At 36.6% G+C, this 22,723-nt stretch overlaps 1 protein-coding gene across 12 annotated transcripts in view; it reads right to left on the bottom strand.

The window, feature by feature from the left end:
* Positions 1 to 22,723, bottom strand: part of cadps2 (Ca++-dependent secretion activator 2) — a 365,750-nt gene that overhangs the window by 26,138 nt on the left and 316,889 nt on the right. For 7 of the 12 annotated variants that reach the window (XM_073943226.1, XM_073943225.1, XM_073943228.1 and 4 more), the window contains exons 19-20: positions 21,602 to 21,743; positions 3,584 to 3,739 (exon numbers count right to left, since the gene is read on the bottom strand). In XM_073943226.1, the coding sequence (XP_073799327.1) occupies positions 3,584 to 3,739; positions 21,602 to 21,743 (298 nt within the window). Of the gene's footprint in view, positions 1 to 3,583; positions 3,740 to 9,453; positions 9,484 to 14,328; positions 14,449 to 21,601; positions 21,744 to 22,723 lie in introns of all 12 variants that reach the window. The other 5 variants (XM_073943222.1, XM_073943221.1, XM_073943224.1 and 2 more) reach the window with 1 other exon arrangement.

The raw sequence follows: 22,723 nt of genomic DNA, 5'->3' as shown, positions 1-22,723 counted from the left end.
ATTTTGGCATGATTTCCTTGACGTAGGATGTTGTGGGAATTCCTAAATGACAAATGGGCGTCGTGACACAAGATTCAAAAGTTTTTTGCAGCATAGTTCACGGCAACTGATACCAAGCATGTAACGCCTCACGACACCATTAGAGAAAATCTAAAATGTTTAATTTTTTTCTCGATTTTCACGTGTACCATCATGTGGGTGACACTGCAATAGCAGCACGTAATTGCTCAGTTATCTCAGAGAATACTGCCGCTAACACGCGGATCAGGTAATCAACAAATAATAATAATTATTAGTTATGCAAACTTAAAAAAAAAATTCAAAAATATTAAGGTGTTTTAAGCAATTTATTTGACAGACTGGCACAAATATAAAAACATCTCCATTCTCACAACGAGTTCTCTCATCCTTGCAACAGAGTTTGTTCTTCTGGGGTAATCTGGAAACGTTCAGAACTAAATACATTTTAATAGCATTTCCTGCTTATTCAAATTTGTCATTAGTGAAAACAGTTTAATAAATGGCTTTCTCTGAAACTGTGAATATTTTACTTTAATTTTATTTAGGCTAGATTATTAAGTTATTTAACAAACAAACACAATCTCAGTCGCAATTTGTGTTTTAGCACATATAGCGGACTTGTTTTGATGTGCTTCACCTCAAATGTTATTTGTTATTCTTGTTTTTAGATAACTGACCAAATATAATAAAAATAAAAAATAAAAATATACATTAGCATTAAGATAAAAATTATACCAAACAAAATTCCTTTCAAAAAATTATTTTTTTTCCCCAAGAAAAATATATGAATTATATTTGTATTTGTGTCCATCCATTACTCAACTATATAGGTGGATGATTTGATTCGCTCTGTAGAAAATAAGGATTTAATGAATGCTTCACTGTGATTTTTGTATCACAAACCTCAGTTATATATTTTCAATTTATTTAATATGTCATTATTTTAAAGATTCTGTTTTGAGCATCTGAATTTTCCTTGCTGCTGCTGATGTGCTTACATTTTCTCCATCTCACTCGCGGCAAATTCAGGCAAGGGAGTGTTTATTAAGCAACCCTGGCAGAAAAATATACATTTAGATTTCAAAGAAAATATCTTAATAATAAAAAGAAATCACAAGTTCGATCCTATCCATGTCGTAAGGAATGCCCTTAAATAATATAGTTTTAGTTTTTAGCAGGCATCATTGTTTATTGAGATTGAAATAAGATAAAAAAATGAAATTGAGATAATAAATATAGTTATAGCAACACTTGTGACTGCTTTGTAAAATAACGCATGTAGTAAACATCACAGGATGACTGATTGTGAGGGAACGTGTAGTCTGGCATATTTGTTATCCACGACAAGTCAATATTTTATCAAGAAAACAAATTGCATCTGACATAGTGACTTTCATAACTGACAATAAAAATCATTTGATCTGACTGGGGCTTAAAGGTTTAAAACCACAAAAGGTTGAACTATCCCTTTAAGATTTGAAAGAAAACATGGAGGATATTTTCCCTATGTAGCAGATGTTTCAATGCAGCTTAAAAAGAGGCTTTACATGATAACAAATGAGAAATAAGCGTCTAAAATCTAGCAAATGATAGAGACAGAACACATTTAGACCACGCCCCATCCCATGCCGGGACAATACAACTTGCTCCATTGAATTTGTATTGTGGAAAGTTCCTTGTTATTTCTGACCGATAAAAAAAATTAAGTTGACAAGTTAAAAATCCAGAACCAAGTTTTCATAACCTGTAGACCCTGTAAAACAAATGTTTAAGGACACAAAGTTAGAGCGCTAAAACATTAGAAAAGTAAGGTTTGCCCACTGGGAGAAAACCAATACAGACTGATTCTAAAAATGTAGCCCTAGTTACATTTCTGGAGATCACTAATTATGTAGCCAGAAGTACGTATGACTGCATTTCATCTTTAAAACGAATGATACGGGGCGGTATGACGTCATTGATTTTTAGTGCTTAACAGCCTACTGCTTACCTCCACGTGAATGGCTTTCTCGCTGTTACCAGTTTGTCCAGTTAGCAGAGAGGAGCTGACCACGACAACGGGGTTCAAGCACAGTGAAGAATGGTTGCAGAAATCGGTTAAGACAAAAACAGAAGCCAAAAAATAAAATAAACAAGTAAATAACAGAGTGAGAATGTGGTAGAATCTGAAAACTTGGTAAAAAAGGTGAAGTCTTTTATTTTTCTGGATTGTTTTGGAAAACACTATTGGTTGGGTTTAGTGAAGGAGGAGGGTGGGTCAGTCGATAGGTCAGTCAATCAATCAGTCAACAGTGGCTTCTGGTGGATTTACATGAGAACAGCAGGCAAGAATGGCACTCGCGAGAGAAATTTGAGATCTGAAAAAGTATACAGAGCAGCCTTTGGTGTATTCGCAAAAACAAAAACTGCCAAAAAAAATAAAAAATAGCGTCTATTTAACACTCTCCAGAAATGTATATAGCGGTACATTTTCAGAATAAGCCTGGGTTGGAGGAAACATAAACAGGAACATTTATCATAATGCCTAAAAGCTATTAGACAACAATACATAAATAAAATCCAGAAATAAGTTTTTACGAATTGGTAAGGCCAGCCTTCAAGGAGACAGAAATAACTATTAATTCTCTAATGCAAGTCATTGCGCTCTGCATTTGTGTCCTTAAACATTCTTTTTAAAATCTTAAATTTAAAATCTTGTTTCTAGATTTTTTCGGTTCTCTACTAAACATTTTGTTGCATAGCAACTTTTAGACAATATTTTATTCATTTTTATGTGTCAAAAGATAAAAAAGAGGCACTCTCATGCAATACAAAGCCAACGTAACGTAAATCTGCTTTGTCTTTAGGAAAAATTTTCTTTATGACCAATTATTGGTCATATATCACACATTAAAGTGAATTTTATATAAAATCATGGTGTACACAACAGTCTCTGGACTTTCTGCATGCCAGACATCAATATTTTTAACAATTTATAAAAAAAAATCACTTTCTGGCCATTGGATTTTAAGGCATATATATATATATATTGCGACTGTGATTTTCGAAAGTATTACATCGCTTTATAAACATTTATTATTACCATTTGTTGAGTCTCCACATACAGTTTGATAGAGCGCTTAGACCCTGAAGCCTGTTCGCGTGACGTCACACTTAACAAGCAGATAGTTTTCCATTCTGTCTGTATTGTTCAACATGCAACATTTAGACATTGTTTTTAATTTCTTTTTTATTTGTCAGAAATGACAATGAGGCACCCTCTTGCAATACAAAGTCAATGGAGCGGTTTGGATTGTTTTCCCCCAGTGGGCGTGGTCTTCAGATTATAACGCAGTGGGCTCTCTTCCTGTTGGTAACTTTAGACTCTCATTCTTCACCTGGCATTATGTTACACTGCACTAAAACTGTAGTTTGGAAATTCAGACTGTTATGCAATATATAAGTCCACTGTATAGAGAAAAATCATGATTTTTTTCTTCCAAAAACTATTTTTCGACTGAAAAAAGAGTGAAATGAACATTTTGGATGACTGCAAGTGAACTGATCCTTTAAAGAGTCAAACCTTTTGACACAGGCCTCCATCATGTCGCTAGCCATCAGTTTAAGCCTCTGCTCCAGATGTTTGGCAAACTCTGGCTCTGGCCAATGCAGGTCCATGACGAACATCTGAAGAGCATCCAGCTTCCAAAACAGATCTTCTGATGTGGCCGAACCATTACTGGAGAAGACAGAAACATTCACATGCTTAGCTCATAATAGACAATTTTTTTAAACTGCAAAATACACTACATTACAAATCTAAAACTTTAAAACTGGGTCAAATGAGTGCATATCTTTATTATACTAATGAATCATTTTTGATTATTATTGTTTTTAATCTTAATATCTCAATACATGATAGCATGTTATTATAATTTATAACTAAATCAAACAAAAACATATATATACCAGTGGTCAAATCCAAAATAGCTTTTATGGCCAGGACCATTTAATAAAACTCATTAATAAGTATCTTGAATTAGAAATTGTTATAGATATTAATGAATAAAAATTAAATAAACACTCATACAGGTTTTTCTTAAGAGCTTTGGACTCAAAAATACAGTACAAATCTAAACTTTAAAGACAAGAGTGTTGATTTAGACTAGTGTAACATCGCTATGCGAACCAGTACTTAATGTGTATTGAGCTTAAAACATATATGACGATGGTTTTGTGCCACTTTCAGTTATTTAAAAAGACTTAAACTAATAATATATTGTATTGTTGGCCATATCACTTGTAATACGTTAATAAAGCTATGATGTTGGAACTACAAGGTTACTGTATATGATGGAAGCCAGAAAAGGAATAACGAATATAGAGTATTTAGCCTGGAATTAATTATCATTTATTGGGCGAAGAACTATTTATGGTAACTGTATTGATTACAATATCATCTTTATATTTTTAATATTACAAAATAATTTTTATTTTCAAAACAGTGCAAAAGTCTTGTAATTACCCCAGTAACATGTCAGTTTAAGGTGTTTTCATACTTCACATTTTTTAGGGTCTGAACATTTTTTTTATTTATTTATTTTTTTGAGTTTGAATGTTCAGTTGTTATAAGTTATTATGAAGGTTATAATGTATATAATTTTACTTTTACTTTTAAGTTATACTTATAACTCAATCTTATTTAAATCATATATTGTTATATCATTAAACATTTTTAAAACATGAATTGTAACATTATACTATACTAATTCTATTATTAATAATAATATTATATTGTAACATTATGCTTTAATTTTACATTTTATATGTTGTTATTATTATCCACATTTTTTATATGCAGTATATAACACAGGTGATAACAGTAACACCATATGATGTAAACACACCTTAAACCTTGTGTATTGTTCAAATTGACTCCCCTTTTGTTATGTTAGTGGCTGATTTTGCCCCATTGACTTCTATTGTAACAACATTTTTTGATTGCAAAGTCATGCCACCATACATTCTTGACTGTTGTTGGTTTTCTGTTGGGAATAATGCACATTAAGAGAAAAAAAAAAAAAAACTTTTCTCAACAGGGAAAACCACCAACAATCAACAACGCATGATTATATGGTGTCCTGGCTTCGTAATCAAAAAAAAATGTTGTTATAACGAACGAACGTTGTTGTCACGAACATAACTAAAGTGAGGTAAATTTGCCCAGAGTGCAATATTTTATTCCCAAAATATGTGTCAAAATAAGATTTGTCATCAAAAAACATTCACAGAGCACGTTGCGGACAAACTAAGCCTCAATATCTCCCCAATATTGAAATAATCCCACTCCGTATTACAGCACTTTCATTCATTCATTTTCTTTTCGGCTTAGTCCCTTTATTAATCTGGGGTTGCCATAGCGGAATGAACGGCCAACTTATCCAGTATATGTTTTATGATTTAGCCTACCCAATTCACCTGTACTGCATGTCTTTGGACTTGTGGGGGAAATCGGAGCACCCAGAGTAAACCCACACGAACACGGGGAGAACATGCGGAGGCTCAAACCAGCAAACTTCTTGCTGTGAGGCGAGAGCGCTACCCACTGCAGCACCGCGTCACCACTACAGCACTTTTTACATGTAAAATGCAAATAGTTTGAATTTAAAAAAAGACATCCTCAATAAACAGTTAAGTTGTCCCAAGTTTAAAAAATAGGTAGTCAAAGGACTAATCAGTAATCAGCACAAAAATACTGTAATATCAGTTTCTTCTGCATCCAGCAGACTGAAATGCCTCAGACACAGAGCAGCTTCTCCTGCTGTTGTGTGTGGACTCCAGTGGGTTTGAAGGGGCTCAAGAGATCTCCAAGACAGACAGATGGAGTGACATCAACCGCAGTCGACACGGCAACGCACAGTTTAGGCCTCATGAATGTGCGGCGCAACAACAACAAGCAAAAAAAAAAAAGCCACTCGTTCTTCTCGCTGTTAAAAGACTGTTACCTTCACAAGTGGCGGTCCGGGAAAATAAATTGCTTGGCAAAGTCCGCTGTGCAATTAAAAGGGGCGAGCACAAGCTCCCACTCGATTAATTAGTGGCGGTATGGTCCGTAAGGGCCCCCTCGGGGGTCTGCGCCTCCGCCTCGAGCCTGCTTGAGCAGAGGAAAGAGAGGCAGGGTGAACAAATGGACCAGTTTCTCGTCTGACGAACAAACTCCCCCTCAGGGAGAACACAAAGTTCTTGCCGAATCTAACAAGCAGCTAACCAGAGTCCCCTCTGACAGACACCCACAGGACTACACCCACCACACACACACTGTTTCAGGCCCGAAAGCTGGTGTGCTTTTGCAGTTCACACTCTTTAGGCTAATTGAGATGGATGTAATTTAACTTTCCAATGTTGTTCAGGCTCTGTTGTGTAGACGCTCTGAAAAATACAGGTTCTTTATTGGCATCTTTCACAGAGGACTTTTAACATCCGTGGAAGCTTTCCATTACACTAAAAGTTTAACGGTTCTTCGGATAATTGAAATGTTCTTCTTACAAAGGGAAGCAATGGTTCTCATGTAACTGTTTAGATCCTGTTGAGATAATTGAGAGAGCTGATCCAGGATAAATCATCTAGAATATATATATATATATATATATATATATATATATATATATATATATATATATATATATATATATATATATATATATATATATACATACATATATATATATATATATACATACATACATACATACATGTTTCCCTGATTATCTCAAATGCACAGCAGAGTGACAACAAGGTTGTTTTTTATGTGTATTAAATTAGCTTAAATTGTTTTTAAATATTGTCAATAATGATAGTACTTATAAGCCTTACTTAGAAACTTTGGTCTGACCTAATTTTCTTTTTTCTAGCTTTAGGGGGCAATACATACACACGCACTGGCCACTTTATTAGGAACACCTATGTAACTGCTTGTTAATGCAAAATTCAAATCAGCCAATCACATGGCAGCAACTTTGCCATGATGATCTCATGATCACTCTGATGATCATCAAACTGAGCATCAGAATGAGAAAAAACGGTGATTTTAGTGTCTTTGAATGTGGTATGGCTGTTGGTGACAGACGGGCTGGTCTGAGTATTTCAGAAACTTCTTGTCTACTGGGATTTTCACACACAACCATCTCTAGAGTTTACAGAGAATGGTCCAAAAAAGAGAAAATATCCAGTGAGGTCAGAGGAGAATGGCCAGACTGGTTCAAACCGATAGAAAGGCAACAGTAACTCAAATAACCACTTGTTACCACCGAGGTATGCAGCTGAGCATCTCTGAACATGTCAATATAACAAGTCGAACCTTGAGGCAGATGGGCTACAGCAGCAAAAGACCACACCGGTTGCCACTCCTGTCAGCTAAGAAATGGAAACTAAGGCTACAATTCTTACAGACTCAGAAAATTGGACAACAGAAGACTGGAAATACAATTTCTGCAGCAACATTTGGATGGTAAGGTCAGAATAGTATCAACCATTCAGGCTGGTGGTGTAATGGTGTGGGGGATATTTTTTGGCACACTCTGGGCCTATTAGTACCAATTGAGCAATGCCACAGCCTACCCGAGTATTGTTGCTGATCATGTCCATCCCTTTATGGCCATATGAATAATTATTTGGTAACACTTTAGTATTGGAAATGATTATCACTAATAACTAGTGGCTTATTATCACTTGGTGCCTATTATTAAGATATTGACTGTTTATAAGTACATAACCTGCATTATCTAATTTTACATGCCTAATCCTGCCAAAACCTAAACCCAAGTACTACCTTAATAACTATTAACAATCAGCAAATTAGGGGTTTATTGAGCTAAAAGCCTTAGTTAATGGTTTCTTAAAAGCAAGAATTTTACCTTTAAACAAAGTGTGACGTTACATTTTAATTATCAAAGCAATTAAATATTGATTAATTAGTAAAAATGCTACTACTATAACTAAACTCCCACTATTATTATTCATGCTAATATTTTAGTAATTTATAATTGAAACTTTATAATTGTTGCGAAAAAAGGATTTAGAAGTCAGGCAGGCAGGGGTCAAAAATCAGTATAAACCATGTAGAAGATTATCCAAAAACGTAATCCAAAGACAGGCAAAAGGTTCAGGGCAGGTGGCAAATATTCAGAAAAATGATGAACAGTCCAAAGTTAAAAACACGAAAAACAAGAAACAAGGAAAACACTTTGAATGACTGCAACAGCTAATCAATACTCAGCAACATGAGTGTGAAACAGAGGGGTTTAAATAACTCGTGTAATTGATAATCATCATAATCAGCTGTGTGTGTGTGTCCAAATGACTGTCAACTGTGACAGGAGTGATTGCTGCAAATACTTCTGGGATATGTAGTTTAGTAGGTAGTGGTTTTCAATGGAGAACACACTGCCGGCAATCATAACAATATTACAGGTGGTCAAAACTAAAACTAAAAAATATAAAACTACAACAAATCTTACTTAGGAACATTGGTCTGACATAATTCTCACTTAAAATGCTTAAAAGATTATAACAAATAAGCTTAATGAGGCAAAGTATTATTATTTGTAATGCATAATACAGGATTTTGTTAAGATTGCAATGATTTTAGTTAAGATTCATTTTAATTGCTTCACCATCAAACAATGAAATAAGAATGTTGACCATAATAATACTAGTTAGTTAACACCAATACTAATATAGATTAATACTACTATCAGATATTACTATTTATTAATACATTCTAATAAAAACTAACAAAAATCCACCCACCAAAGATACCATTTCAGACATGAAAACTGGGTTTTTGTGTGGTTTTGCAATTCGTATTCCTTAGGCCAGTATTTCTCAACCATTTCTGGAGGACCACCAGCTCTGTACACGTCTTCTTAAGCAAACACACCTGATTCATATGATCAGCTTATTAGCAGAGACTGAAAGACCTGTAATGAGTGCGACGGGCAAAAGAGACATCAAAAACATGCAGTGTTGGCGGTCGTCCAGGAGCGTGGTTGAGAAACACTGCTTTTTACGGATATGTACGCAGTTTATCTTTCTGATGTTATTTGAGCCATCCATAGCTATCAGAAGTTGATGCTGTTTACCTCTCATTTCAAGAGTGGTCAATTGTTTCAGGGTAAATCTGAATCGGGTGTTTAAAATGCTGCATATGGTCACTATGTTACAGTTTTAGCCAGATAACCCCTGAAGGCACAGAGAAAATAGTGTCGCTGTTTATCATCACATGCTCACAGCGGGTTTTAAACACTCTCACGCTCCACAGATTGAAGCCATGATACCCAGACACTCCACTGTAGGATGACAAATGAATGTTAATGGAGACCCCCCATTCGTACTAAAAACAAAGCTATAGATGCAAAACAGACACCGAAGACAAGCAATATATTTGATACTCACAAAATATCTGGCAAATTAATTCCTTGTCCGCTGTAAAATCAGATAATTGTGTTAAATTATGTGAAGAAGTCAATGAATACTGAAACATCTAACAGTAAGCAACAAAATACACTAAAATAAACAAAGCAACATCATCAAGTCATGCAAAAAAAGGAATGGGAATCATAAGCCAATTCATGACTTTAATTCTAAAAATAGCAATTATTTTGTATTTCAATATACAGTATAATACTCTAATAAAAAAAAAAAAACACTGTTAGTTTTCAAGAAAGAAACATAAGAATCCATATTTAAGGACTAATAAATAAAATTATAATTCAGTCATATTTATATAGAAAAGCTGTAATTTTTATCATGTGATTCACTGAACTGCAATTTGGACTTATATACAGTAAATTGGTAGACTGATTTGAGATCAGGTAACCCTACTGGTTAACACTAAACATGACTTTTTAATACATTTATTAAAAAGAAAGCAGTCTATAATTGTTTATATATTAACTGTTTCATTTAAGCAGCATTTTAAAGCAGTTAATACACCAGAAAAGTAGTAATCTTTGAAAATAACGTCGAAAAAGTGGTCATTGTATCACATGATCCGTCAATCAACTGCAAATGATTCAGTAAACAAAATAAAGTGAATCAGTAGATTGATTGAAATTGATTACTCACTTAGTTAAGACTAAAAATGAGCCAATTTTATGATTCATATTTACCATTTTCCAGGACTATAAATGTTGATACAAGTAAAAATAAAGTAATTAAGAAGAGAAAAAAATGGCACTTCTATTATGTAATTTAGTCAACAATCAAATCATCCTGATTTATTAATTGGTAGACTGATTTAAGATTCAATGACCCACTTGGTAAAAGCTGAACATGATGCTTTAAATAAATTTAATAAAAAGAAAATAAGAGCCCATAAGAAGTTTATTTTTGTAATTTCAGTCACAATAATGTAGAAAAAGTGGTCATTATATCACATTCATTTAATAATTGCAAATTATTCAGTATGAGCCAATAGACTGATTCAAATTAATTAAGGCTAAGCATGAGCTGATTTCTAAGGATTTCTAAAGTTGAGATTCAAGTGAGTCAAAGACAAGTGACTTATTTGAATCACTGAAATGAACAAGTAGTTCCTTCATTCATTTTTGGCTAAGCCCCTTTATTTATCATGGGTCACCACAGCGGAATGAACCGCCAACATTTTCAGCATATGTTTTACACAGAGGATGACCTTCCAGCTGCAACCAAGCACTGGGAACACCCATACACTCTTGCATTCACACACATACACCATGGCCAATTAAGCTTACCCAATTCACCTATAGCGCATGTCTTTAAACTGTCTGGAAAAATCAGAGAACCTGGGAGAACATGCAAAGTCCACACAGAGGTGACAACTGACCCAGCTGGGGCTCGAACCAGCAACTTTTATGCTGTGAGGTAACAGTGATAACCACTGAGCCACCATGCCACCCTAACAAGTAGTTAAAGAATTTGTTTAATCAACTCCAAGTGATTCATTAATTCAGGTTTCAAATATGCTAGTAAACTGATTCTAAACCCTGTTTGGTTTAGCTGGCTATTAAATAAGAACAAACCCAGAAGAATCAAAAGCACAAAGTACGTGTCATATGAATTTAGACATAGTTTAAAAAAGTCATTTAATTAAATAATTATCAAATAATTTCCTGTCAGTTATAATAGCGGTTGCATGACGTTAAATATAGTTTGGCAGCACAGCTCAAAGTGCCATGAATTCAGCGTTTCCTTGACAACTATACAGAAACACTTAGAGAGGTACAGTATCTGATCCACATTTATGGAAGAACAAGATTTTTCAGAAGAACAAGGATTTGTTTTGATACTGAACAAAAACAGCTTGTTGATTCCCAACCCAAACTGACGACAAGACACATAATAATGCGAAAAATGAATAAAAAAATACATCATAACCCTCACACTGTCATGCAAATAGGGGATGCACGGCTAAAACTCATTACTAACAAATTACACAAATGCTTAATATAGCAGCTTCATCAAACCAACAAATATTCTCAGACATTTAAAGATGATGTTAATAAAAAATAATGATAATAACAATAATGTTATATAACAATTTGATTTATTAATAATAATAATAATAATTATAATAATACAAATAAATAATAATAATTACTATTCTTATTATTATTATTATCTATATTTTATATGACATATTTTAAAAGTAGTTTTTATTTATTTGATTGTATAATTTGATTTAATATTTATAATATTAAATATCAGATTGAGTAAATGTTATTTACAACAACAACAACATCATTATTATATTTTACCGTATATTTAATATATTTATACAACAGTTCTGTCTGGTTCTTAAATCTGATTGGCTGATAGCCATGTGATATTCTGAAAAAACAGCACTTGTCCAGCCTCTTCACCTTTCTGTATTACTCCGCCCACACAATATTTTAGTTCCAACCCCAATTAAACACAGCTGAACCAGCTAATCAAGCTCTTCCTAGGTGTGCTAAAAACTTCCAGGGAAGCGTGTTGAAGGAAGTTGGAGCTCAACTATGCAGGGCACTGGCCCTCCAGGACCGAGTTTGGACATCCCTGCCTTAGAAGATAAAAACAGCGTAATTTCTGACTACAGCTGATCAAATCATTTTAAAACAGGTAAATGATATTCTAAGATGATCTCTCTCTTTTGTTTGTTGTAGTGCTGTATTTATATCTTAGTAATTGTAGTGTATTGAGTGTGAGATGGAATTTTCATATCAGGATTGTATGCAGGGCTTTACATTAACACCCGCCAAATGCATATCAGCTCTAGTGGGTTAGACAGACACCTCCACTAGCCACTTTGGCTGGTTGGAAATTATTTTTTAATTGTAGTTTCCTTAACTGCAGGGTTCGACAATAAGCATGGCCCAATATTCATGCAAATGTGGTCTTAGAGTCAAGAAGCAGCACGAACGACAAAAATAACTGTTCACGCGAGCAAAACAGCAAAAAAGAAGGTAAATCCCGAAGAGATGATCACTCGTGCGCACAGGTGATGTGATGCGCGGGACTGTTAAAAAGCGTGCACGCTCCTGTTTACCTGCGCGAAGCAACTGTGCCCAGAGGAAGCGCAACTAGTGCGGGGAAGGTGGTGGTGGTGGTGTGGGGGGGGTATTATTGTGATATTGCAACAAAGAAATACTGGGAAATGTCTCTAGACTGATGGCATTTCATGTCGTTCAGCCTTATAATCTTAAAATGTGAGCAAAATCACCTGTTTTGTCATCGCTTAAGACTGGGCTGGTGTGGGACTCCTTTTCAGCCCTCGAGTTTTAAGCCTTGACCGGCCTACCTCAGTTCACGACTGATTATATTGAGATAACGTGCTTTCCAGTTCAGTTTCTAATGACACTATCATGTCTTTTTCAAGAAAACAGCTGCTTTAGAACTTCAAATGTTCAACAACCCTAACAGTATTATATGTATTAACAATAAAAATGAAAATTATAATAATAATAATAATAATAATAATAATAATTACTCAGGTGAGGTTTGAACACAGATCAGTGGCATCGTAATGCAACGTGCTGACCACTGGACCACATATAGCACTGTTATGCTTGGAATAAAATTAAACGTTGCACTGTTATCTGCAAGACTCTTTTAACCACTGATCAAGTTATGTCAGATTTATTAGTGTAGTGAATCACACTGAGGAGGTGTAATATTCATTAATATTAATTATTTAAATTCTTATATTCACAAAGGTGCCGCTGTTTAGGGTTGAATGATAGTAACATCATCTTTAACCTGCAGGCTGCATTTTGCTCACGGGGCTGCAAGAAAATAAATAAAAAGAGCAGAGCTGCGGCAAAATAATGAATTAAAAGAGTGAGGCTATGGTCAAATAAATAAATTAATTAATGAAAAAAAGTGCGACTGCTGAGAGTGCAAGAAGCTAGGGACACCAGCCCTCGCGGCCAAAAAAAACGGACCAGCCCACCAGGTATTCTCCCGGTCCTCCCGATTAGCCAATCCGGGCCTGGCTTTTAGACATTACACTAGAGAATCATTCAAATACTTGTGTGTGAATAGCAACAGTTTCAGCTGTTCAGCTGCAGATGTGAATAAATGGCGGAAGAAAGTAGTTCCTCTTACAAAAGGGCTTTTAGACTTTTCTATTTTAGATACAGGATTATGCTGTCAAACTGTTTTATAAATGCAATATCACACTCGTAGCAGTGCAATCTGGCTGTATATCGTTACTGGTGGGACATTAAGGCATCCTGCCAATGCACGTATACATTTATACATGCAACACATTTTCAAAATATATAAAAAATTGTATTGATTTAATTAAATAACACTTCTACTATTAATAGCACTACTACTACTTACTCATAATAATTCCAATTATTACATTCAATTTATATTTAAATTAAAACATTAAATAAAGATTGTTAAAAAAAAGTTTTTAATTATTAAAATAATATTCAATATTAATTCTTATTATTATATACATTAAATAAATGTTTATTGATTATTTTTTTCTTATTTCTTAATGAATATTTAAATAACGTAAAAAAAATTATATTATTAATTTTAATATTACCCCTATAACGGGTTCTCAAACTCTGTTCTGGAGGTCTGTTGTCCTGCAGATTTTAGCCCTAACTTGGCTCAACACACCTGCAAGGATGTTTCTCGAAAGCCTAGTAAGAGCTTGATTAGCTCAGGTGTGTCTGATTAGGATTGGAGCTAATATCTGGCTGGCCTATAATGTCCTACAGACGTTGCTGCTAAAATAAGCATATGTGAAGAGCAGTGTGCAGCGAGCGATGTGCCCAGCTGGCTCATACACACGTGCTGTCACACAGCGGCCCCATCCAGGACGGGGCTGAGAAGCTGGGCATCTGAGGGAGGTTAAGAGGCAGGTTGGGAACCCTGGGCAGAGGAACGCTTGGCAGATTGTTGGTGATGGTCCTGCCAGAGATCAGAAAGTTAAAGTGCAGAGAGGCCAGACAATCAGACAGTTCATCAGACAGTAAAGGGCAGATTATTGACAGAGAAGAATCAGCTGGAAAAATATTTTATTTGATACAAATGGAAATGTGGCTGTGAGAGATGCTTAACAAGTGCCATTCGGTTTCGACTCTAAAACACCTAGTGGCATCCATCCATTTGTCCATCCACCATTTGGTCTGATTGTACTACTTCTTATTTATGTTTTTCAAAAAACTCCCAAACAGTTACAGAATTATCTTTATAATTTATGTTAGTCAAATGGCTAAGTAATAATAAAAGCAAATGTATGTGAGAAATGATAAACTAAATAAATGACTACCGGAGACTAAAATCGGTTAACCGATCAAAAAATGTTCTATAATATTATTATTATTATTAATATTCAAATAATTATAATTATTAACAATACTACTTACAGTACTACAACTAGGCCTAATAATATTATTAAAAAGAATAACTGAATATATACAGTAGAAACCAGAAGTTTACATACACTATAAAAAGGCACATAACCATTTTTTTTTTTTTTTTTTAGATGTCTGATGTTAAATGTAAACTTTTTCTCGTTTAGGTCAGTTAAGATTGCCAAAATTATTGATATTTGCTAAATGCTAGAAGACTTATTAATAGTTGTTAGAATATTTTAATAATTTCTAGAAAGTCAAAAGTTTACATACATTTCTTGGCATTTTGTAGCTTTGCCTTTAAACTGTAAAACTTGGATCAAACATTTTGAGTATCCTTCCATAAGCTTTCACAATAGTTTGCTGGAATTTTGGCCCATTGCTCCTGACAGAACTGGTGTAACTGAGTCAGATTTGTAGGCTGCCTTGCTGGCACATGCTTTTTCATCTCTACCCACAAATTATCTACAGGGTTGAGATCAGGCTTTGTGATGGCCACTCCAAAACAACTTTGTTGTCCTTAAGCTACATTTGAACTAATTTGGCAGTATGCTTAGGGTCATTGTCCATTTGGAAGACCCATTTGCGGCCAAGCTTTAATTTCCTGCCTGATGTTCTGAGATGTTGCTTGAATATTTCTATTACGTTCTTTCCTTTTGATGCCATCTATTCTGTGAAGTGCACCAGTACAGTACAGTTGGGATGGTGTTCCCAGGCTTGTAAGCTTCCCCCTTTTTCCTCCAAATTGTATCGCTAGTCATTTTGGCCAATGATTTCAGTTGCAGTTTCATCAGACCACAGGACATGTCTCCAAAAATAAAGTATTTTTCCCTGTGTGATTTTGCAAATTATAATCTGGCTTTTTTAATGGTGCTTTTGGAGTAATGGCTTCTTCCTTGCTAAGTGGCCTTTCAGCACATATCGGTACAGGACTCGTTTCACTGTGGATAATGAATCTCTCTTACCAGCTTCAGCCAGCTTCTTCACAAGGTAAGGGTTGCACCAGATAATCTTAAGTTCTTTCATAAACTGAATTGTAAAGTCCACACTAGGGGCTTAGTAACTACTAGCTAGTTTATAACTAAATTTGTTCTCACTTTGGTTGCACCATATGTTTTTAAGTCAAACCATAGTTCCCCTTCGGATGGGGATTTTCAATGCTATTAGAGCATTTTTAATCCACATATGGGGATTTCGTTCAGAAAGCCAATTGTCTGAAAGAGTATGTAAATGGGCCAATGAAATGCCAAATGAATTGGCAGCGTCAGCTTGCACACCTGATGCTTGTTGCAATCAGTTTAGCATAAAAGCACAGCGAAAGCAAGTTAAGGCATCCTTTTCGCTTCAGAGACTTCTGGTGTAACCAAAGCCTGTAGGTTGTCTGCCTCCATCGAAACCAGAGTTTACAAGGCTGTCCACATTAGTGGTCCAGGAGCGCCAACTCTGGCTAAATCTAGCTTCTCCCTTGCCTGTCATTCTTTGGCTCTGGTCCTCCAGAGCTGTGCGTATAAAGTTGCAAATTTCACTAAAAGAGCAGCATGGTCGTGCAGCACGTCCATGTAAAAGGGCGAATCATCCCAGCTGTTACCTGCACTGCAGCGGGCACTCGGGCCCGATCCGTCGCCCGATAATTGATAATCCGGGCCCGCGGCCCTCCCGGTCCTCCAAGCTCTCAATCCAAGCTTCGAGTGGAGGAAGCGGTCCATCTAACCAAATGGTAGCCCTTATGCTCGATGACACCGGGGACCAGACCTCCACCGCTGCATCGGATGGTGGGCTTTCATTGTCCAACGGGGATCCAGACCCAGTCGCCCCTTCCAGGCAAGTGAGCGTTGTCAATGAATCCTAAAACGGACATGTTATCCGTGCTTTCCCGGGCTGCTTCTGCCGTGGAGTTGGAAATGGTTTATCACCCAGCTCCGCTGCCAGACCAACTAGATGGGTGCTACGTAGAGGACAAAAGGGCAACTTTTTTTGCCCGTGCTGCATGTCCCTTGCCCCTCACCACTATTGACGGTGGAGCAGCCAGGGGGTATGAGGCGATTCCTCAGGTCGAGCTCACCATTGCGGTAAATCTTTGTCCGCATGGCGCCTCTTCTTGGCGGGGTCCACCTCGTCTCCCGTCCAAAGCCTGTAGGTTGTCTGCCTCCCTCGAAACCAGTGTTCAAGGCTGTCCACATTAGTGGTCCAGGAGCGCCAACTCTGGCTAAACCTAGCTGATTTGCGCAAAGTCGACAAAGTCTGTTTTCTTGACTCCCCATATCCCAGGCTGGCCTGTTCGGCGACACCGTCGGTGAATTCACCTAGGAATTCAAGGCGGTGAGAGAGCAGTCTGATGCGATGGATAATGTCATCTTCGGTGGGACCTTAAGCCTGCTCCACCTGCCAAGCCATCAACAGCTGCTGCTCCCCGCTGAAGGCACCCGCCTGCGCCTCCGGCAAAGCGGGCGCATTGAGCACCTCAGAAGCAGGCAGCCACCCCTGCCCAGGGCACCGTTAAGTCCGGTAAATGGACCACGAAGCATCCCTGAGACAGGACAAGAGGGAATTTACTCTTTCCCCGCTGGAGGGCCGGACCCCATTTCCAACTGCACTTTTCACTGCTTCGCAAACATCAATGAAAGTGCACTTTTCCACTTCCCCAGATGTGACAGCCTGAACTCTGGCAGTCTGGGATGTTATGCCTTCCAGCTAGCAGGTTCTGTGCATTTCGCCAGTGGCTTACAGGCGCTGGGAGGACGATCTCCTTTCTCCCACCCTTCAAGACCCACCCTCCAGAGCTTGGGTGATAGTGAATCTCTCGCCTCCAGCTCTTCCGCGGGACCCTCACGCTTCTCAGATCAGCACACCCACTCCGTGCTGCCCCACTGTTGGTACGTCAGCGATTGTCAACGGCCCCCCAAGCTCACGGATGTCTATTTCACCAGAGTCAGCCCCCTGTCCGCCCCTGTCTTGCGAGAGGAGATTGCTGTCCTCCTGGCGAAGGATGCAATCGAGCCTGTCCCTCCAGCCCAGATGGGGAGCGGGTTTTACAGCCCGCACTTCATCGTGCCATAAAAGCGCGGTGGGTCACGACTAATCCTAGATCTGCATGTTTTAAACCGCTGTCTGCACAAGCTGCCAATCAGAATGCTCACGCAGAAGCGTATCCTCCAGTGCATTCGTCCTCAGGATTAGTTTGCAGCGATAGACCTGAAGGACGGGTATTTTCATGTCTCCATACTTCCACGCCACCGTCAGTTTCTGCGGTTTGCGTTCGAAGGTCGAGCTTGACAATACAAAGTCCTTCTCTTCCAGCTCTCTCTCTCTCTCTGCCTTAGCGCCCCTTAGGCTCGCGAGCATCCGCATACTCGATTATCTCAAGGACTGGCTGATTTTAGCCCACTCTCGGGAGCAATTGATTATGCACAGAGACAAGGTGCTCTGGCACCTCCACCTGTTGGGGCTTCAGGTCAACCGAGAAAAGAGCAAACTCGCCACCATGCAGAGGATCTCTTTTCTCAGGAGCTGGACTCGGTCACCATGACAGCGCTCAGCTAATGCTGAACTGTCTGAAAGAGTTCAACAGCAAAATAGTGGTCCCACTGAAATTATTTCAGAGTCTCCTGGGGCATATGGCATCTGCAGCCATGCCGCTCAGATTACTCCATATGAGACCACTTCAGCACTGGCTTCACTGGAATGGAAATGCTATATTGAATCGCAATAATGATTGTTCCTTAGCTGTAGGTATCAGTCTCTTCAGCTTAAAAAGGATGCCTCATCTTGCTTTTGCTGTGCTTTTATGCAAAACTAATTGCAACAACCATCAGGTGCGCAAGCTGACGCTGCCAATTCATTTGGCATTTCATTTGCCCGTTTACATACTTTATCAGACGATTGGCTTTCTGAACGAAATCCCCATTCGTGGATTAAAAATGCCCTAATAGCATTTCCGCTACCCTCCTTGGGGAACGAGGGTTACTTTAGTAACCAGAGCGTTAGTAGGTTGTAAGCTCCGTAAAGTTATACATAATCGCATTGAATGACGTAATATCCAATAAAAGTATTTATATGCTAACCTGCTTTAAAAATCAGCAACTAATGCATCTATATATAACTGTCATAGAAAAAAATTATTATAAATCACATTTTAGTCAGTCACTAATAACAGACAACACACAAACCTGCATCGCGAGCAGTGAATGCACTTGAAATACACATGACGTTATCAAAGCATTAAACTTAATTTATGTATATCATACATATCCTAGAGAAAAGAGCAGAAAGAAGAACTCAGTCATAAAGAAATTCTTGTTTTAATTTAACAAAACAAAACACTCCTGGCTAGAAAATTAAACTCTTCTTTCACAAACCGAAACAAATGCGAGATTTGGGAGGAAAATAAGGCTGTGAGTAGAGGGAGATCATTCTTTATTATTATCGTGAGCTCTTCAGTGTAAACTAATCTCGCTATCATATCTCCTCTAACATTATACATAGGGAAGGCTGCCATAAATGTTTACTTGGAATGTAGTGTTATGTTTAAACTAAGTTCAGTGGTGCAACACAAAAATATTTAGTAATGTGTAAGTTGTAACGTAGTGTCTCTTTAAGTCACAACTAGGCTATGTTTTAAGTTAAACACTGCTGATGCAACTGGCCCAAGGACTTTTGGTTTTGTTTTGGGGTTGATGCACACAGATCGCACCATAGAATTCTTCTCCTTCCTGAGCGGTATGGCGGCTGGACATGTTTCTTATACTTTTGTATAATTGTTTAAACTGATGAAAGTGGCACCTTTAGGCATATGAAAATTGTACCCAAAGAAGCACCAGACTTGTGGAGGTCCACAATTCTCTTCCTGATGTCTTGGCTGATTTCTTTAGATTTTCTAATGTTGTCACACAAGGAAGCAGTGTGTTTGAGGTTTACCTTAAATATGAATCTACATGTGTGCCTCCAATTAACTTGCCAATCAGAAACTTTCAGATCCTTCACACCATCATCTGAGCTTTTTCAGAGGCATAGTAATCTTAATGTACAGTTGAAGTCAGAATTATTAGCCCCTCCTTGAATTTTTGTTTCTTTTTAAAATATTTTCCAAATGATGCTTAACAGAGCAGGGAAATTTTCACAGTATGTCTGATAATATTTTGTCTTCAGTAGAAAGTCTTATTTGTTTTATTCCGAGAATAAAAGCAGTTTTTAATTTTTTAAAACCATTTTAGGGACAAAATTATTAGCCCCTTAAAGCTATATTCTTTTCGATAGTCTACAGAACAAACCATTGTTATACAATAACTTGACTTGTCTTTCTCATCATTCTGGTATTAAGCAAATAGAAACAATTTTGGTAATTCTACCTTACTTAAGAGAAAAAAAGTTTAGTTACATTGAACATCTGACATTTAAAAAAAAAAATTGGTTATAAGCCTTTTGATACATTGTTTGTAAACTTTTGGTTCCAACTGTATAAAATAGAAATAAACAAATTTAACTATTTTATTAGGCAAGAAAACATATTTATTGTTTTAAAATTACTTTAATAAAAATATATTTTAATACTACTTAATATTACTCATATATACTGCAGTTAAATTATATAGATGGTATTTTATTATATTTTATTACAAATGTTTTTAACAAGGTAAAATTTTCAAAATATTAAATAATTTTTCAATTCAAAAGATTTCAAAAGATAAAAATTATGATCACTGTCAAAATCGCAAGTGTTCTAATCCTTACAGATTGCTGGTAAACTCACAGATCAAATAGAACTACAAATCCGCCGATATATTGACTGCAAGGTTCAGTCATGCACCACACACTCACACCTGTTCCGTTTTTCCACTGATTGCTAACACACACAGATGTAGCTGCTCAAAGATTAATTAGTTGGACTATTTATAAAAGCAGCACAGACACACACACACACACCAGGTGCTGAGTCTTGTCAAACTGAATAGTAAACATTACAACGCGTTTTCCTTGCAATGCCTTATTTTGACCCTCGCCTTGTTTGTTTGTTCATGTTGTCTGCTTTTAAAGTTCATGTAATCAATCTGAACAGCTTCAGCTGTGTGTGTTAGCAATCAGTGGGAAACACGGAACAGGTGTGAGTGTGTGGCACATGACTGGACCTTGTAGTCCATATATATCAGCGGATTTGTAGTTCCACTAGTGTAAATGTACTACAACAACTACTACTACTACTAATACTACTACTACTAAGAAATGATTAGAGACAAATTATTAGCAGAATTATTATTTTAGATGAACATCACAGGGGAAATTTTTTTTACAAAGACAAACTTAAAGTCATTTTTAACAGAACACAAGAGATAAAGTTCTACATAAAGTCTCATTTTCACAAGCACTGTTTTCTGAAGTTTTGCTTAATTCCACAGAATATTTTGCCTGAATGAAACTGAATGTCTCTTGTTTTCATTCACATCAAATTAAATATATAGAGAATAAACAAGAGACTGAGGTATAAATCAGAAAAGCACGAAGGCATTTAAGGATGAGCATTAAAGGGAAAAGATCTATTAGGCTCCATTCTATTCCCTCTGTCCAATTATCTCCTGTTCTCTGAAACGTGAAGTAAATTGGTTTCCTGGAAATACAACCTAACACGTGTAAACAAACCCTGCAACTTTTTCTCCAAAACGCAAAAGAGATCAATGTAAAAACACCTACACAAAGTCCAGGTCGATTCTACTTACTTCACAGACTGCCATGTCTCCTGTTCAAAACCACGATGAATGGACTGAGCGATGGACGACTCCATCAGGTCAATGTAACGCACCACCAGAGGGCTGTAAAGGTCCTGCAGGTGCTTATGGAATGTCCCATTGCACAGGTGAGCTGGAGAAAATGATGAACACATTTATGAATTTATAAATATAGTATTATATATATATATCATAAAGGGGGCTAATAATTCTGACTTCAACTGTATATATACGGTACTGTGTAAAAGTTTAAGCCAACATTAAATCTGTTGTTTTACCGATCGTATAATGGATATATGTGACCCTTTACCACAAAATCAGACATTAATGTATTTGTTTTTTTTTTTTTTGTCAACTTTTTTTTTTCTATTTAAATTAAGATTCATACAGGGTGAATGCATGGTCTTTCAGTTGATGCATGGTTTGGTATGATAGGAGTTAGGTTAGAGTTATTTTGGTTAATTTTTTAAGACATGTGAAAGACAATGATGAAGTGAGACTGTTTGTCTTGGTATGAGGTGCATTTCTACAGCTCAAACAAATATTGTATTTCGAGCAATGTTGTCTAAATTGATAGAATGGTGAATGTTAAAAAGTACTAACAGGTTTTAATCTACTATGCAATTGCTTCTGGAAATGACCAAATAGCTTTTATTTCCAGCATGATAATGATTTTTCTTTTTGTAGAAAGAAAACAGCTAATGAAACACAGACAGTCATGAAATGGCCTCCACAGTGTTTAGACCTGAATATTATAGAGGCTGTATGAAATGACCTAGACAGAAAAAAATATATGACACTCTAAACCTAAAAAGAACTCTGAAAAGTGCCAAAAGAAGCTTGATATTACACAGCAAATTATTTCAGAAAATGTCAGGACAATCAGAACAAACTGTTCAAGCTGTGCTTGGTGCAAAGGGAAGCCACTTTATACATAGACTTTGCTTGAAGAGGAAATGTTGCTTTGTTGTTGTTGTTTTTTTTTGTACCTATTTCCTAGTGCTTAAGACTTTTTCACAGTTCTGTACATGTATAAGACTCATTCCAGAATTGTAAGATCTAGTAAATTATATCCGATTGTGTGTGTGTTTGTCTGTTTGAGTCATGCAAAAG

This window comes from Danio rerio, chromosome 25, assembly GCF_049306965.1.
Source record: "Danio rerio strain Tuebingen ecotype United States chromosome 25, GRCz12tu, whole genome shotgun sequence".
Taxonomy (NCBI): Eukaryota; Metazoa; Chordata; class Actinopteri; order Cypriniformes; family Danionidae; genus Danio; species Danio rerio.
This window is presented reverse-complemented; position numbering and strand designations above follow the sequence as displayed.